Source organism: Alosa pseudoharengus, unplaced genomic scaffold (assembly GCF_046254945.1).
Source record: "Alosa pseudoharengus isolate Yale_2024_CS ecotype anadromous, Long Island Sound unplaced genomic scaffold, YU_APseudo_1.1 YU_APseudo_1.1_scf_13, whole genome shotgun sequence".
NCBI classification, from domain to species: Eukaryota; Metazoa; Chordata; class Actinopteri; order Clupeiformes; family Clupeidae; genus Alosa; species Alosa pseudoharengus.
Genome location: NW_027468598.1, coordinates 3,571,726 through 3,587,228, shown reverse-complemented (window position 1 = coordinate 3,587,228; position 15,503 = coordinate 3,571,726). Strand labels below are relative to the sequence as shown.

The following is a 15,503-nucleotide window of genomic DNA, read 5'->3' as shown; positions in this document are numbered from 1 at the left end:
CCAAGTTACTTAGCTAACTTAGCTAACTAGCTACAGTGGGTAGGAGTCATAGTTGATGACAAGTAACAGTTACAATGGCTGAACAGTTAAAAAGTTCAGTAGTTTAAAGGGTTAAATTGTTTAACAGTGAAATATTGTAGTGAGGACTTTTATTTTGAAACAGTTTTTGGCAGAGGAAGCAGTTGAACAGGATGTGTAGTCTTCATAGGGCCAGTTTGTATGCTTAAAGCCTGAGACTGGCAGTTGATGCAGGTGGCCCGAACACCTGCCATAGGATTCAAATGGTTAAATGATTTGCTAGGTAGATGAGGTTTAAATATAGTTGGAATGACTGAACTAGGTAGATGAGGTTTAATATAGGAATGACTGAACTAGGTAGATGAGGTTTAATATAGTTGGAATGACTGAACTAGGTAGATGAGGTTTAATATAGTTGGACTGACTGAACAGTCAAATAGCTGGATAGTTTAAAAGGTTAGCCTGAGAAACTGATAGGGTGCAGGTGGCCTGGCCACCTGGCCTAGGATTCTAATTGCTTAACGGCAGTCTTAATAGAGCCATATTGTATTCTTAAAGCCTGAGACAGAGTATATAGTTTGAAAGTTAAATGTAGATAGTGTAATGGATGTTGATAGACAGAAAGTTGAATGGATGTTGATAGGCAGATTGTTTAATGGATGTTGATGGATAGTTTAATGGGTGGATGAGTGAATGGTTTGAAGAGGATGAATGGATAGAAAGTTGGATGAAATGTGTCTTATATCCTTGTAGAAGTAGAGACACAGAGAGAGTTGGTCTAGTTCAGTAGAAAGCAGTTGATACAGGTGCAATCAGTTGAACTGATTCTTTGATGGGGCCTAGATGAGCAGCTGGAAGATGATACCAGGTGCAAATCAAGTTAATTAGTCCATTGTGATGTCATCAGCCCATGTTAAGTCTATGGGGAAATTTTGAGCAGTTTTTAATTAATAGTTTAAAAAGTATAAAAGTTACAAAGATGAAAAATACAAAGCCCACATGTCATAAGTAAGACCTACGCAACGCAGTTTGAATGAAGTTTCTACGTTAAACGGTTGAAGCTGCATTAACTGCGTTAGAAGAAGAAGAATAACTAGAAAAGCATTTCCTGAAGGAAATATAGTGCATGAAAATGCAAAAATATGATGAGTTCATATTGTTAAATTATTTGCTTGGTAGATAAGGTTTAATATAGTTGGAATGACTGAACAGTTAAATAGGTTGATAATTGAAATGGTTAAATTATTTAGGCAGATAGTTGACGATAACTAACAGTTGGAATGGCTCCAATGTTTGCTAGTAGTTATGCTAACTATGTTAATTAAGATAATAATGTTAACCAAGTTACTATGCTAACTAGCATGCTAACAATGTTAAAATGTTAACTATGCTAACCATATGACTTAGCTAACCTAGCTAATCATTGTTATTAGTTATGATAACTATGTAACTAACAGTTGGAATGGCTCCAATGTTTGCTAGTAGTTATGCTAACTATGTTAATTAAGATAATAATGTTTACCAAGTTACTATGCTAACTAGCATGCTAACAATGTTAAAATGTTAACTATGCTAACCATATGACTTAGCTAACCTAGCTAATCATTGTTATTAGTTATGATAACTATGCTAATTAGCATGTTAACATGCTAACTATGCTAACCATGTGACTTAGCTAACTTAGCTAATCATTTTTAGTAGTTTTGCTAAAAATGCTAACTAGCATGCTAACATGCTAACTATGTTAACCATGTGACTTAGCTAACTTAGCTAATAATTTTTAGCATTTTTATAAAAATGCTAACTAGCATGCTAACATGCTAGCATGCTAACTATGCTAACCATGTGACTTAGCTAACTTAGCTAATCATTTTTAGTAGTTTTGCTAAAAATGCTAACTAGCATGCTAACATGCTAACTATGCTAACCATGTGACTTAGCTAACTTAGCTAATCATTTTTAGCAGTTTTGCAAAAAATGCTAACTAGCATGCTAACATGCTAGCATGTTAACTATGCTAACCACGTGACTTAGCTAACTTAGCTAATCATTTTTAGTAGTTTAGCAAAAAATGCTAACTAGCATGCTAACATGCTAGCATGCTAACTATGCTAACCATGTGACTTAGCTAACTTAGCTAATCATTTTTAGCAGTTTTGAAAAAAATGCTAACTAGCATGCTAACATGCTAGCATGCTAACATGCTAACTATGCTAACCATGCTAACTAGCTACAGTGGGTAGGAGTAGTCATAGTTGATGACAAGTAACAGTTACAATGGCTGAACAGTTAAAAAGTTCAGTAGTTTAAAGGGTTATATTGTTTAACAGTGAAATATTGTAGTGAGGACTTTTATTTTGAAACAGTTTTTGGCAGAGGAAGCAGTTGAACAGGATGTGTAGTCTTAATAGGGCCAGTTTGTATGCTTAAAGCCTGAGACTGGCAGTTGAAACAGGTGGCCCGAACACCTGCCATAGGATTCTAATTGCTTAACGGCCGTATTGTGATGTCATAATCATAATGTTAAGTCAATGGGGAAATTTTGATTAGTTTTTAATTAATAGTTTAAAAAGTATAAAAGTTACAAAGTTGAAAAATACAAAGCTCACATGTCCTAAGTAAGACCTACGTAACATAGTTTGAATGAAGTTTCTACGTTAAACGGTTGAAGCTGCATTAAGTGCGTTAGAAGAAGAATAATAATAACTAGAAAAGCATTTCCTGAAGGAAATACAGTGCATGAAAATGCAAAAAATCTGATGTAAAATATCATACAGAGTAAAAACAAACTATATTGGTTGCTAGGTAGATGAGGTTTAATATAGTTGGAGTGACTGAACAGTTAAATAGGTGGATAGTTTATATGGTTAAATGATTTGCTTGGTAGATAAGGTTTAATATAGTTGGAATGATTGAACGGTTAAATAGGTGGATAATACTTAACTTAGTTAACTTAGCTAATGCATTTTTAGTAGTTAGCAATACTAACATGCTAACTATGTTAACCATGTGACTTAGCTAATCTAGCTAATCATTTTTAGCAGTTTTGCTAACTATGCTAACTAGCATGTTAACATGCTAGCATGCTAACTATGCTAACCATTTTACTTAGCTAACTTAGCTAATCATTTTTAACAGTTTTGCTAAAAATGCTAACTAGCATGCTAACATGTTAGCATGCTAACTATGCTAACCATGTGACTTAGCTAACTTAGCTAATCATTTTTAGCAGTTTTGTAAAAAATGCTAACTAGCATGCTAACATGCTAACATGCTAACATGTTAGCATGCTAACTATGCTAACCATGCTAACTAGCTACAGTGGGTAGGAGTCATAGTTGATGACAAGTAACAGTTACAATGGCTGAACAGTTAAAAAGTTCAGTAGTTTAAAGGGTTAAATTGTTTAACAATGAAATATTGTAGTGAGGACTTTTATTTTGAAACAGTTTTTGGCAGAGGAAGCAGTTGGACAGGATGTGTAGTCTTAATAGGGCCAGTTTGTATGCTTAAAGCCTGAGACTGGCAGTTGAAACAGGTGGCCCGAACACCTGCCATAGGATTCTAATTGCTTAACGGCTCTATTGTGATGTCATCAGCCCATGTTAAGTCTATGGGGAAATTTTGATTAGTTTTTAATTAATAGTTTAAAAAGTATAAAAGTTACAAAGATGAAAAATACATAGCACCCATGTCCTAAGTAAGACCTACGTAACATAGTTTGAATGAAGTTTCTACGTTAAACGGTTGAAGCTGCATTAAGTGCGTTAGAAGAAGAATAATAATAAAATGCCTTGGAATAACAGTACAGTGCATTTTCATGCACTGTAATAATAACTAGAAAAGCATTTCCTGAAGGAAATACAGTGCATGAAAATGCAAAAAATATGATGTAAAATATCATACAGAGTAAAAACAAACTATATTGGTTGCTAGGTAGATGAGGTTTAATATAGTTGGAGTGACTGAACAGTTAAATAGGTGGATAGTTTATATGGTTAAATGATTTGCTTGGTAGATAAGGTTTAATATAGTTGGAATGATTGAACGGTTAAATAGGTGGATAATACTTAACTTAGTTAACTTAGCTAATGTTTTCATTTTTAGTAGTTATGCTAACTAGCATGTTAGCAATGCTAACCATGTGACTTAGATAACCTAGCTAATCATTTTTAGCAGTTATGCTAACTAGCATGCTAACACGTTAGCATGCTAACTATGCTAACCATTTTACTTAGCTAACTTAGCTAATCATTTTTAGCAGTTTTGAAAAAAAATGCTAACTAGCATGCTAACATGCTAGCATGCTAACTATGCTAACCATGTGATTTAGCTAACTTAGCTAATCATTTTTAGCAGTTTTATAAAAAATGCTAACTAGCATGCTAACATATTAGCATGCTAACTATGCTAACTATGTGACTTAGCTAACTTAGTTAATCATTTTTAGCAGTTTTGAAAAAAATCCTAACTACATGCTAACTAGCATGCTAACATGCTAGCATGCTAACTATGCTAACCATGTTACTTAGCTAACTTAGCTAACTAGCTACAGTGGGTAGGAGTCATAGTTGATGACAAGTAACAGTTACAATGGCTGAACAGTTAAAAAGTTCAGTAGTTTAAAGGGTTAAATTGTTTAACAGTGAAATATTGTAGTGAGGACTTTTATTTTGAAACAGTTTTTGGCAGAGGAAGCAGTTGAACAGGATGTGTAGTCTTAATAGGGCCAGTTTGTATGCTTTAAAGCCTGAGACTGGCAGTTGATGCAGGTGGCCCGAACACCTGCCATAGGATTCTAATTGCTTAACGGCTCTATTGTGATGTCATCAGCCCATGTTAAGTCTATGGGGAAATTTTGATTAGTTTTTAATTAATAGTTTAAAAAGTATAAAAGTTACAAAGATGAAAAATACATAGCACCCATGTCCTAAGTAAGACCTACGTAACATAGTTTGAATGAAGTTTCTACGTTAAACGGTTGAAGCTGCATTAAGTGCGTTAGAAGAAGAATAATAACTAGAAAAGCATTTCCTGAAGGAAATACAGTGCATGAAAATGCAAAAATATGATGAGTTCATATGGTTAAATTATTTGCTTGGTAGATAAGGTTTACTATAGTTGGAATGACTGAACAGTTAAATAGGTTGATAATTGAAATAGTTAAATTATTTAGGCAGATAGTTGACGATAACTAACAATTGGAATGGCTCCAATGTTTGCTAGTAGTTATGCTAACTATGTTAAAGATAATAATGCTAACCAAGTAACTACGCTAACTAGCATGCTAACAATATTAAAATGTTAACTATGCTAACCATATGACTTAGCTAACCTAGCTAATCATTTGTATTAGTTATGATAACTATGCTAATTAGCATGCTAACATGCTAATTATGTTAACCATGTGACTTAGTTAACTTCGCTAATCTTTTTTAACAGTAATGTTAACTAGCATGCTAACATGCTAGCATGTTAACTATGCTAACCATGTGACTTAGCTAACTTAGCTAATCATTTTTAGCAGTTTTATAAAAAATGCTAACTAGCATGCTAACATGTTAGCATGCTAACTATGCTAACCATGTGACTTAGCTAACTTAGCTAATCATTTTTAGCAGTTTTGCTAAAAATGCTAACTAGCATGCTAACTAGCATGCTAACATGCTAGCATGCTAACTATGCTAACCAAGTTACTTAGCTAACTTAGCTAACTAGCTACAGTGGGTAGGAGTCATAGTTGATGACAAGTAACAGTTACAATGGCTGAACAGTTAAAAAGTTCAGTAGTTTAAAGGGTTAAATTGTTTAACAGTGAAATATTGTAGTGAGGACTTTTATTTTGAAACAGTTTTTGGCAGAGGAAGCAGTTGAACAGGATGTGTAGTCTTAATAGGTCCAGTTTGTATGCTTAAAGCCTGAGACTGGCAGTTGATGCAGCTGGCCCGAACACCTGCCATAGGATTCTAATTGCTTAACGGCTCTATTGTGATGTCATCAGCCCATGTTAAGTCTATGGGGAAATTTTGAACAGTTTTTAATTAATAGTTTAAAAAGTATAAAAGTTACAAAGCTGAAAAATACATAGCAGGCATGTCCTAAGTAAGACCTACGTAACATAGTTTGAATGAAGTTTCTACGTTAAACGGTTGAAGCTGCATTAAGTGCGTTAGAAGAAGAATGTAAACTAATGTAAAATGTTTACTAATGTAAAAGAATAAGAATAAGAATCAGAAGAAGCCTAGGAAGAACAGTACAGTGCATTTTCATGCACTGTAATAAAATGCCTTGGAATAACAGTACAGTGCATTTTCATGCACTGTAATAATAAAATGCCTTGGAATAACAGTACAGTGCATTTTCATGCACTGTAATAAGAAGCCTAGGAAGAACAGTATAGTGCATTTTCATGCACTATAATAAGAAGAATAAGAAGCCTAGGAAGAACAGTACAGTGCATTTTCATGCACTGTAATAAGAAGAAGCCTAGGAAGAACAGTACAGTGCATTTTCATGCACTGTAATAATAAGAAGAAGAAGCCTAGGAAGAACAGTAGAGTGCATTTTCATGCACTCTAATAAGAAGCCTAGGAAGAACAGTACAGTGCATTTTCATGCACTGTAATAAGAAGAAGAAGAAGCCTAGGAAGAACAGTAGAGTGCATTTTCATGCACTCTAATAAGAAGAAGAAGAAGCCTAGGAAGAACAGTAGAGTGCATTTTCATGCACTCTAATAAGAATCAGAAGCCTAGGAAGAACAGTACAGTGCATTTTCATGCACTGTAATAAGAAGAAGCCTAGGAAGAACAGTACAGTGCATTTTCATGCACTGTAATAAAATGCCTTGGAATAACAGTACAGTGCATTTTCATGCACTGTAATAATAATAAAATGCCTTGGAATAACAGTACAGTGCATTTTCATGCACTGTAATAATAAAATGCCTTGGAATAACAGTACAGTGCATTTTCATGCACTGTAATAAGAAGAAGCCTAGGAAGAACAGTACAGTGCATTTTCATGCACTGTAATCAGAAGCCTAGGAAGAACAGTACAGTGCATTTTCATGCACTGTAACTAGAAAAGCATTTCCTGAAGGAAATACAGTGCATGAAAATGCAAAAAATATGATGTAAAATATCATACAGAGTAAAAACAAACTATATTGGTTGCTAGGTAGATGAGGTTTAATATAGTTGGAGTGACTGAACAGTTAAATAGGTGGATAGTTTATATGGTTAAATGATTTGCTTAGTAGATAAGGTTTAATATAGTTGGAATGATAGAACGGTTAAATAGGTGGATAATACTTAACTTAGTTAACTTAGCTAATGTTTTCATTTTTAGTAGTTATGCTAACTAGCATGTTAGCAATGCTAACATGCTAACTATGTTAACCATATTACTTAGCTAATCATTTTTAATAGTTTTGCTAAAAATGCTAACTAGCATGCTAACATGTTAGCATGCTAACTATGCTAACCATGTGACTTAGCTAACCATTTTTAGCAGTTTTGCTAAAAATGCTAACTAGCATGCTAACATGCTAACTATGCTAACCATGTGACTTAGCTAACTTAGCTAATCATTTTTAACAGTTTTGCTAAAAATGCTAACTAGCATGCTAACATGCTAGCATGCTAACTATGCTAACCATGTGACTTAGCTAACTTAGCTAATCATTTTTAACAGTTTTGCTAAAAATGCTAACTAGCATGTTAACATGCTAGCATGCTAACTATGCTAACCATGTTACTTAGCTAACTTAGCTAATCAATTTTAGTAGTTTTGCTAAAAATGCTAACTAGCATGCTAACAAGCTAGCATGCTAACCATGCTAACTAGCTACAGTGGGTAAGAGTCATAGTTGATGACAAGTAACAGTTACAATGGCTGAACAGTTAAAAAGTTCAGTAGTTTAAAGGGTTAAATTGTTTAACAATGAAATATTGTAGTGAGGACTTTTATTTTGAAACAGTTTTTGGCAGAGGAAGCAGTTGGACAGGATGTGTAGTCTTAATAGGGCCAGTTTGTATGCTTAAAGCCTGAGACTGGCAGTTGAGATCCAGGTGGCCCGAACACCTGCCATAGGATTCTAATTGCTTAACGGCTCTATTGTGATGTCATCAGCCCATGTTAAGTCTATGGGGAAATTTTGAACAGTTTTTAATTAATAGTTTAAAAAAGTAAAAAAGTTACAAAGATGAAAAATACAAAGCCCACATGTCGTAAGTAAGAGCTACGCAACGCAGTTTGAATGAAGTTTCTACGTTAAACGGTTGAAGCTGCATTAACTGCGTTAGAAGAAGAAGAAGAAGAAGCCTAGGAAGAACAGTACAGTGCATTTTCATGCACTGTAATAATAAGAAGAAGAAGCCTAGGAAGAACAGTAGAGTGCATTTTCATGCACTCTAATAAGAAGAAGCAGCCTAGGAAGAACAGTACAGTGCATTTTCATGCACTGTAATAAGAAGCCTAGGAAGAACAGTACAGTGCATTTTCATGCACTGTAATAATAAGAAGAAGCCTAGGAAGAACAGTACAGTGCATTTTCATGCACTGTAACTATAAAAGCATTTCCTGAAGGAAAACAGTGCATGAAAATGCAAAAATATGATGAGTTCATATGGTTAAATTATTTGCTAGGTAGATGAGGTTTAATGTAGTTGGAATGACTGAACTAGGTAGATGAGGTTTAATATAGTTGGAATGACTGAACAGTTAAATAGGTGGATAGTTTATATAGTTAAATGATTTGCTTGGTAGATAAGGTTTAATATTGTTGTTTTTTCTTCACACAGGATGTTAGTGTGCCGTGGCACAAAAAAGGTTGAAAAACACTGGTGTAACCCATATGAAATGGTTAGCCATTATCAGCATGAAAGATGTTGTAGCATAGTTTGACCTCAGGGTGGCGCACGCACACCATATACCAACGTACGTTTGTCGTTACGCTTTGACACTGAAGGAAACCCAAGCCTAACGTCCGAAAGGAAAAAAGGTACTAAATACTTTGAAATCGCTCAATTCTTTCATAAATGTAATCAAATTCAATACTAATAAGTTATTTTATATCAAAGATCAATCCAGAAGTGAAAACCGACGTGAAGCCATTGCTCAACGTTATGCTTTTCACCAGAAGCTCAGGTAAGCAGAGCTACTTAATTACTACATTGGTAAACTTGAAAACAGTTGACAGTTGACAGTTAGCTGCTAAGTAGAATCGAATGCTGTGATGTAGACCATGATAATTACATTTTTATAAAAAACAATCGGAGTCTGATAAGTCAAGTCAAGTCAGTTTTATTTGATAAGCAATGTTCAGTTACTTATATTCAATGTCTTAACCAGCAGTGTAGATCTCTAATATTACTATAGTTTAATACTATTTCCAAAATAGTTTGGCTACTTCTGTTAGCTGTAGGCTAGCGCTATAGACCCCTTCTTTACACTCATTGTTATTTTGTTTTGATCCACTATTTTTATGTAAAGAAGTAAAGAAACTGTTCATAGAAATAAGCTTACATCATATATGTTTGTATTGTTTCAGAGAGGAACTTCAGCAGGCCAAGCATTGGATGACCATGAGCGGCACCACGGCAGCCCAAGCCCGACATCAAGCCCAAGCCCGTCACAGTCGCTGATGCTATTTTAAATAAATAAATATAGCTATATTTATTACAATTATTCATTGGTTATGCCTTTTCCATCGAAGTTAGAATAACTGGCCACATAAATGCTATTATAAAGCATATAGGCCTAGGCCAAAATAAAATTCAAAGCCCCTGAGCTATAGCTATCAGCACGCACGTTTAATTTAAGTGTCAAACTCAACGTGCAGTACACGTAATAAAAATCTAATTTGTACGTTCATTGAATGTGTTTTTCACAACATTGTGTTTTAACACCCTTTTGCAACGTGCACAAAACGTACTGGACACTTAATATGAACTATTCTGGAACGTGTAAAAAGCGTAATCGGGAACCTACACTTTTACCAAAAATGAACGTTATTCTGAACCAATTCTGTACGTGTCTGACACCAACAGAGCACCGATAAAAAACGTGTACAACACGTCTGTTTGCTGCTTGGGCCAGCACCTTCATTCAATGTTGAAAGTAAGTGTCAGATACGTGCGTGAAAAAACGTTGTGATTTTCACCCATTTTGAACGTGTAATTCACGTTGTGTTTTAGTTGGTAATAGTTGGTGTAAATTGAAACCGAAATTGCATCTTCTGTTGACGTTGGAATCGGTGCTAGATGCGTTGGGTTTTGCACGTATCTTTTGGCACCAGGTTACAACGTTCAATGGACGTTTTTAACAGGGTTATTTGTACTGGTGCCAGAAAACACGTTGAAAGAACGTACTAAACACGTCTGTTTTATTTGAAACCAAAATACAACCTAAATAAAACGTTTGTTTTGGTTCAAATAACGTGTTTTGCTGCTTGGGGTTTTACCCCGCGATTTGTTGTGGATACTCTGCTGATTCACTTCCTCCTCCTCGCAGTTCCAGGTGGAGTGCCGACTGTTGACATTCAAGAAGGAGCTTTGGCGACGAGAGGTGCAAGCTACCCTGCTTCAGTGCGAGAGGCAAAGAGGCCGAGACGGCGGCGACTTCCTGGTTCCGTGTTGTCAATTACGCACTGTGGGCTGGGTCGTGAGTGGTTGCTGGACTATTCATTCATCCTCCGTACAAACAATTGTGTGTCATTAGGTTGGCTATAGTTAAGATAAAATGTCGGGCTGCTCGCTACAGTTTCTTTAGAAGTGTGTGCAGGGTGGGTGAATCCATTGTGTAAACAGGACTTTAACGTAGTAGCAATTAACTGTGTGTGCGTGTCACCCTTTGGATTATTGTGTTGTGCTAGTTCGATTAAATACTTCCACTATTTACATTTGTGGCTATTCCGCCCTTGTTTTCAAAATAGTGTGATCTTTTGTGTGTGCTGTGATGTGATTTGTGCAGGAGTGTGAATCACTAGTAATAGGCCTACCTGCATTAGAGTAACTGTGACTATAGGACTTCTCTCCCCTCTAGAGGGATGCCAGACCTGCCACACTGGGTTAAAGTGGTGTTGGGCATTTAGCCATCCCCACTCATTATCTATAGAGCTCTCACACTGGATTGAAGCAGTAGTACTTAAGGGCCGGCTCTTAGCTATAGCTACTATTGTTAGATTTTTCACACTGGTTTGAAGCAGTAGCGTTTAGCCACTTGCACTTAACTAGCTGCTATCCTTAGATCTTTCATACTGGTTTGAAGCATCAGTACCTAGTTGCATGCATATATATATATATATATATTGTGTGTGTTTTTATATGCCTTTTTTTAATATTGTAATAAAACTGAGTTTTATATATATCCAGTGTGTCTGTTGTTGTACCTCAAGGGTCAGTAGCATAATTCCTGCTCCCGTTACAATAACACTATGACCAATGTTTACTGACTGATTCCGGACTTTGACGTTGCAGCACTGTCATCATCTGCTGTCTGTTTAGCTCGCCTCTGGCCCACCTATATGACCGATGTGATTGGTGCAGCTCGGCTCCAGGGCATAGGTAATGAGCATCACATCTCAAGGGGCTATGGTTTCTTGGGTGATTAAAACTACAAAACATATAAATAGGCAAAAGACACTTCAACATTACAAGATGAAAACACAGCAGGTAAAGATATGATTGACTTCACTGAAATTCTTCAATGAAAAGTTAAGCTATCAAGCAAATTCATCATCATCATCAACTGTTTTTTTATTCAGGGAGAAATTGACTGAGCATCAAGATCTTTTACAGCAATGCCCTGAGTTACAAAACATACAACAACAACAACTAACACATTATTTTAAGCTTTAGCCATAAACATATTATGTTTCTATAATGACCTGCATAATTAAGAATTGTATGTTGTTTGTCCAGGAAAATATGAAAGATAATGATTTCATGGTAGATTTTCCATTTAATATATTTCCTACTACATAATGCAGCCATATATACCTATGATGGAGAATGTGTCAAGAGTGTCTGTTTTTAAATTGTCTGGATTGAACTTTACTTCTGAGTACAGATATATTCTGTTTTCTCTGACTTTATTGTGTTACCCTCTAATTTTAATAATTAACATTACAGTAATCTATGTAATTGTGATGGACAAACATCTCTATAAGCCAATGTACATATTTCTTAGTAATTTGTGTATTAATGCTTTGTACGGAACACTTGGGTTCTACCCTAAATTTTTATCTGATTTGTTATCTGAGCATCATGTCATCTCATATTTAGGATGCCTGGTTCAAGTATTTGTAATTTATTCATCAGCTCTTTGTGAATTTTCTACTTTAACTGTGATGGCTGTTGACAGATATTTGGCAATATGTAGACCATTAGAGTATCATAGTATTATGACAAATAACACAGTTATCAAGTGCATGGTGTTCTCATGGTTTTCACCACTTTTATCTATGTTAGTTCTTGTTGTTTTAAGTTCAACATTAACTTTATGTGGCTCAAATATTGAGAAACTATATTGTGAGAACTGGTCTATAGTGAAACTTTCATGTTATCCAACAACTGTTAATAATGTGTTTGGGTATATTGTAATTATTGTTTATTTTATTCATTCACTTTTCATAATGTGCTCTTACATAAAACTAGTTGGAGCATGCATCAAATCGAAAGAAGAAAGAAATAGGTTCATGCAAACATGTATGCCACACCTACTTTCATTGCTTAATGTGACTATTGCTTTACTGTTTGATGTTATGTTTACAAGGTATGGCACCAGGAACTTCTCTCAAGATCTTCAGAATTTCTTAGCCATGGAATTCCTTATTATACCACCAATTCTGAATCCACTTATTTATGGGTTGAAACTCACAAAAATTCGAAATCAGCTCCTGCAAATTTACCAGAAAAATGTATCAGGGCCGTAAGTGAATTGCACAGACAAATCTAACCAAACGACTGTCAATGTGTGAAACATTTTGTACATAATGTAAACTAATCTTACTTATGTAATTAGTAAGACATAATAATTATAATAATGGTAACAACAACAACTACAATATTCTAGATGATAATAGTCCAGAGTTAGACTAAGCATCAGATATTACCGTTGAAGTGCAATATTTATCATGAAATATACCTCATCCCTTTAATTTTGTGAATATATTGTTGGGTTTTGTTTTTTATATTTTAAGTATAAAGAGGGCTACATTTTGCATAATTATAAAGGAATATGCCAAGGACTCCTGACCACTTCATTATTTCATGTAACACCACAACTGCAGACCTGCTAACCTTGAAGAATTTTTTTGAGTAGCACCTCAAGCCGAGAAAAAAAGATTGCTCACGTCAGCCTTCATGCATGCAGCCAAAAACAGACATGGCCATATTAGCAAGACACATTTTGGATTGCGACCCATCTTTAATGTTGAATATCTATCTAAATGTGATCCAATGTGTTCCTGAAAGTGCAAACTGAATCTTTTATGGTAGGTCTATTATTACCTGCTGACTAATGCAAATTACTGATTGATTTTAAAGAATTGCATTTGCACATGCACTCAGTTTCTTTCAGATCGATGTCTTTCTGCCATCTGTGAGGCTGCAATGATTAGGCCTACATTATCCCGTCTGTAAGCCTATTATTTTTTCTCGCTTGTTTTCACGCTAACAATCAAGAAGGATCTATATGCTCCAAAGAAAAAACAAATTGAACACTAAACAATGAGCAGCTCGAAATATTTAGCCTAGCTAGGTCCACTTTCAGACTTGTTGTTAATGGCTGCATTTTGCCTTGGAAAGGTCTGCGCTTCATTAGCGCCTTTTAGTTATGAAAACTATAACCATCAGCAACACATTGAAAATATGCTAACTTAAACAACTGGTGAACAAGTGATAACTTTCCAAGACAACATCAAACTATTAGGCCTAGGTGAATTTACAATCGCACTCAGTGCACTATTTTTAGTTTCGCAAAAAGTTGGGGGAACATGAATTTGCGAGTGAACACTTGTTAAACTCATAGTTTTTCATTTCATTAAATTCAGATGCTCAAGGAGCTTTCCGGAGAAGTTGGATGTGTGCTCATTTTTGTGTAGTTTCAAGTAAAAAAATTGAAGCGGCGTACTTTGATGTGAAAATGCGTGGTGCTACGCAAAATGCGTACAGGTTGGCAGGCCTGCAACTGTACGTTTATCCTATATTCAAAAATAAAGGCTTTCATGACTTAGGAATCCCTTTTCCTGAACTCACTGGCAACTAGCACCAACCCTTAACTGGGTACCAGTTAAGTTTGGACGGGTTCCTTCATGAATCACTCACCCCATTTTCTCGGCAGAAATGGCACAAACTGCAGTTGACACAAACAATCACAAGGTGTCACTTGGGAGTTCTGCCACTACTATTTTTGATGCGACTTGACTTACTGCTTCCATGACGCAGTTTCCAAGTCAGTCCAAGTCAGTAGAACAATCAGAGACAGTTGAGCCATTACCAAACATATATGATAATACAATAGTGTGAGTTTATATATCTTATACCCTATTTGTCACGGTTACTTATAGATTTGATAGTGTAACGATAAGCGCATGAAACTTTAAGCGGGGGCACGGGAACTTAAATTGATCACGGTAGTTTAAGCTTACACTTGACAAAACATTCTAATATGAAAATGTAGATGCAATTGTTGTAAAATGGTGCAGCTCCTTTAAGAGAGCACTGTGCGCAGGGATGTAGAGAGAGAAAGCGAGAGGGGATATGTGTGTTAGAACTTAGATGCGTGTGGAAAAAGTAGACGTGTTGTTGAGAGTGGAGCGAGTCATATTCAAAATAATGCAAAAAATAAATCCGCAGATAAAACCAATATCCTCGTTCATTGCAACCGCAGCATGCCTGCTTGCCGCCGTTCAAACGAAAAAGATATCAAAGCACCTTTTGCGTTTGAATGTAGCACGAAAAATGTTTAAACAGCTGGACAAATGATTTAGCTAATTGATTATAGCCTGTACACCAGCAATTAGGGATGTCCCGATCCGATATTTGGATCGGATCGGCCGCCGATATTAGCAAAAAATATGGAATCAGCCTGCACAGGAAAATCCCGATCCGGACTCCCGATCCAGTTTGTTTTCAAAACTCCGGTCCGTGTTTTCCAGCGCACCGATGTAGGTAATCCATTCCAGTTTTTTTCAGCTTTTCCCCCCAAATCGGGTCCGCGTTTTTCAGCACACCTAGCGACCTGTCCAGCATCCCACTTGTCTGTGCATGTCCCACTAAGAATTTAAAGTTATCGAGCAAACATTTCATGTCACAGTTGAATTAATATAATGTTAACCGCGACCGCGAGTGTCCGCGAGACCCTCTTACTATTAAGGCTCTTATGCATGTTGCTGCTGACAGCTTTGCCTGTCTAACGAATGTTATCTCCGCGATTTAAGATTTTTGTGTAATGTATAGGCACAGCACGCACTTTAATTTCC

The 15,503-nt window shown here is 35.8% G+C and overlaps 1 protein-coding gene across 1 annotated transcript; it reads left to right on the top strand.

Moving 5' to 3' along the window:
* Positions 1-12,002: 12,002 nt before the first annotated feature.
* Positions 12,003-12,953, top strand: LOC143122197 (olfactory receptor 6E1-like). The gene has a single exon (XM_076283056.1). It carries the CDS (start codon positions 12,003-12,005, stop codon positions 12,951-12,953), a length of 951 nt encoding a protein of 316 aa, XP_076139171.1.
* Positions 12,954-15,503: the final 2,550 nt, after the last annotated feature.

Excerpts from the sequence above, each read along its gene's own strand:
- LOC143122197 (XM_076283056.1), top strand. The coding sequence starts at position 12,003 with ATGCAGCCATATATACCTATGATGGAGAATGTGTCAAGAGTGTCTGTT.